The sequence below is a fragment of the Leucopleurus acutus genome, assembly GCF_964270905.1.
Source record: "Leucopleurus acutus genome assembly, chromosome: 6".
NCBI lineage: Eukaryota > Metazoa > Chordata > Mammalia > Artiodactyla > Delphinidae > Leucopleurus > Leucopleurus acutus.
In genome coordinates this window covers 99,500,069-99,502,238 of record NC_139149.1, presented here as the reverse complement: position 1 = coordinate 99,502,238, position 2,170 = coordinate 99,500,069, and the positions used below count along the sequence as shown (strand labels likewise).

Below are 2,170 nucleotides of genomic sequence, written 5' to 3'. Positions count from 1 at the left end.
ACAACACGGTGAAGATGATCTCTAAAGCAGACAGAGATAGAGATGAAAGAAGGGATCTCCGGCTACCAAACTAGCAGAGAAGCAGAAGATATCCCAGTAACCACTATCACGTCCTTTTTAATTACTTACTTACATACTTCCTTCATTTATTGGCTGCATTGGGTCTTCATTGCTGCACGGGCTTTCTCTAGCTGTGGTTAGCAGGGGTTATTCTTCGTTGTGGTGTGCAAGCTTCTCATTGCAGTGGCTTCTCTTCTGGAAGAGCTCAGGCTCTAGGTGTGTGGGCTTCAGTAGTTGTGGCATGTGGGATCAGTAGTTGTGGCATATGGGCTCTAGAGCTCAGGCTCAGTAGTTGTGGTGCACGGGCTTAGTTGCTCTGCATCATGTGGGATCTACCTGGACCAGGGCTCGAGCCTGTGTCCCCTGCATTGGCTGGCAGATTCTTAACCACTGCGCCACCAGGGAAGTCCTGTTATCACATCCTTGATGAGAGTGACTTGAATCTGGGTTACTAAATCACCTTTCCTTCCTTCTAATCTTTCAACCAGATCAAACCATGACTATCATCCTGAATGATTTATTTAATTACACTGATTTGTGGGAGTTGTTTGAGGATGAGTTTGCAAATTTCACTGGCACGCCACCCACAGAAGGACATCGTTATAGTCCCTGTAAGATGGACACTGAGACGCTCAACAAGTATGCCGTGGTCGTCATCTATGCCCTGGTCTTCCTGCTGAGCCTCCTGGGAAATTCCCTGGTGATGCTGGTCATCTTATACAGCCGGGTGGGCCGCTCCATCACCGATGTCTACCTGCTGAACCTGGCCATGGCTGACCTGCTCTTCGCCCTGACCTTGCCTGTCTGGGCCACCTCCAAGGCAAAGGGCTGGATCTTTGGCACAGCCCTGTGCAAGGTGGTCTCACTCCTGAAGGAAGTCAACTTCTACAGTGGTATTCTACTGCTGGCCTGCATCAGCGTGGACCGCTACCTGGCCATTGTCCATGCCACACGCACGCTGACCCAGAAGCGGCACTGGGTCAGGTTCATATGTTTAGGCATCTGGGTCCTGTCCTTGATCCTGGCCCTGCCCATCTTCGCCTTCCGTGAGGCTTATCAACCACCCTATTCCAGCCCAGTCTGCTACGAGGACATGGGTGCCAATACAACGAAGTGGCGGATGGTGATGCGGGTCCTGCCCCAGACCTTTGGCTTCCTGCTGCCCCTGCTGGTCATGCTCATCTGCTACGGACTCACCCTGCGCACGCTCTTTGCGGCCCACATGGGGCAGAAGCACCGGGCCATGCGGGTCATCTTTGCTGTCGTGCTCGTCTTCCTGCTCTGCTGGTTGCCCTACAACCTGGTCCTGGTTGCAGACACCCTCATGAGGGTCCGGGTGATCGCGGAGACCTGTGAGCGCCGCAATGACATCGGCCGGGCCCTGGATGCCACCGAGATCCTGGGCTTCCTCCACAGCTGCCTCAATCCTCTCATCTATGTCTTCGTTGGCCAGAAGTTTCGCCACGGACTCCTCAGGATCATGACCATCCATGGCCTGGTCAGCAAGGAGTTCTTGGCCAAGGACGGCAGGCCTTCCTTCATTGGCTCTTCTTCAGGGAACACCTCTACTACCCTCTGAGACCGCACGCAGGGCTCCTCCCTCCTCTTTAGCATCCGCCCCAAGCCGCATGTCCTCTGGCTGCTCACAGCCCTGTGTCCAGGCAGCCCCCCATTGTGGTTACAGGAAGTTGCTGAGGCCACATCCTTACTAGGCCCCCAGCTATGGATTCGAAAGTCCTGGCCCCCACCTCTTATTGTAATTACCATGTCAACTGCTAGAGCTCAGTGTATCCTACCACTGAGACCACAGCACTCTGTCTTCTGGCAGACATTCTTTGAAGACACTCTTTTAAGTGATTACAAAAGGTTCCCACCGTTGGGAGGCATTAGTGTCAAACACCATTGGTTGCTTCCCCAACTCTCCCTTTCCTTGCTGGCTAACGAAGTCCACCTCCCTTGAGAGAGGCTGAAAATGACAGATACTCACTTTCTAAGACTCCCTTAAACTAGAAGTGGCCATATCATTTGGTTCTGATTAATAAGGCTCAAAGGCAATAGTGTGCTAGTAAACCACTTTCCTGGGAGAAAGTCTTAATGTTCTGTGGTGTAA

The 2,170-nt window shown here is 52.6% G+C and overlaps 1 protein-coding gene across 1 annotated transcript; it reads left to right on the top strand.

Moving 5' to 3' along the window:
* Nucleotides 1-553: 553 nt before the first annotated feature.
* On the top strand, nucleotides 554-1,639 carry LOC309963396 (C-X-C chemokine receptor type 2; the record flags this gene model as incomplete). Its single annotated transcript, XM_082841728.1, has 1 exon — nucleotides 554-1,639. The coding sequence occupies exon 1, from the start codon at nucleotides 557-559 to the stop codon at nucleotides 1,637-1,639; it is 1,083 nt and encodes a 360-aa protein (XP_082697854.1). The 5' UTR covers nucleotides 554-556.
* Nucleotides 1,640-2,170: the final 531 nt, after the last annotated feature.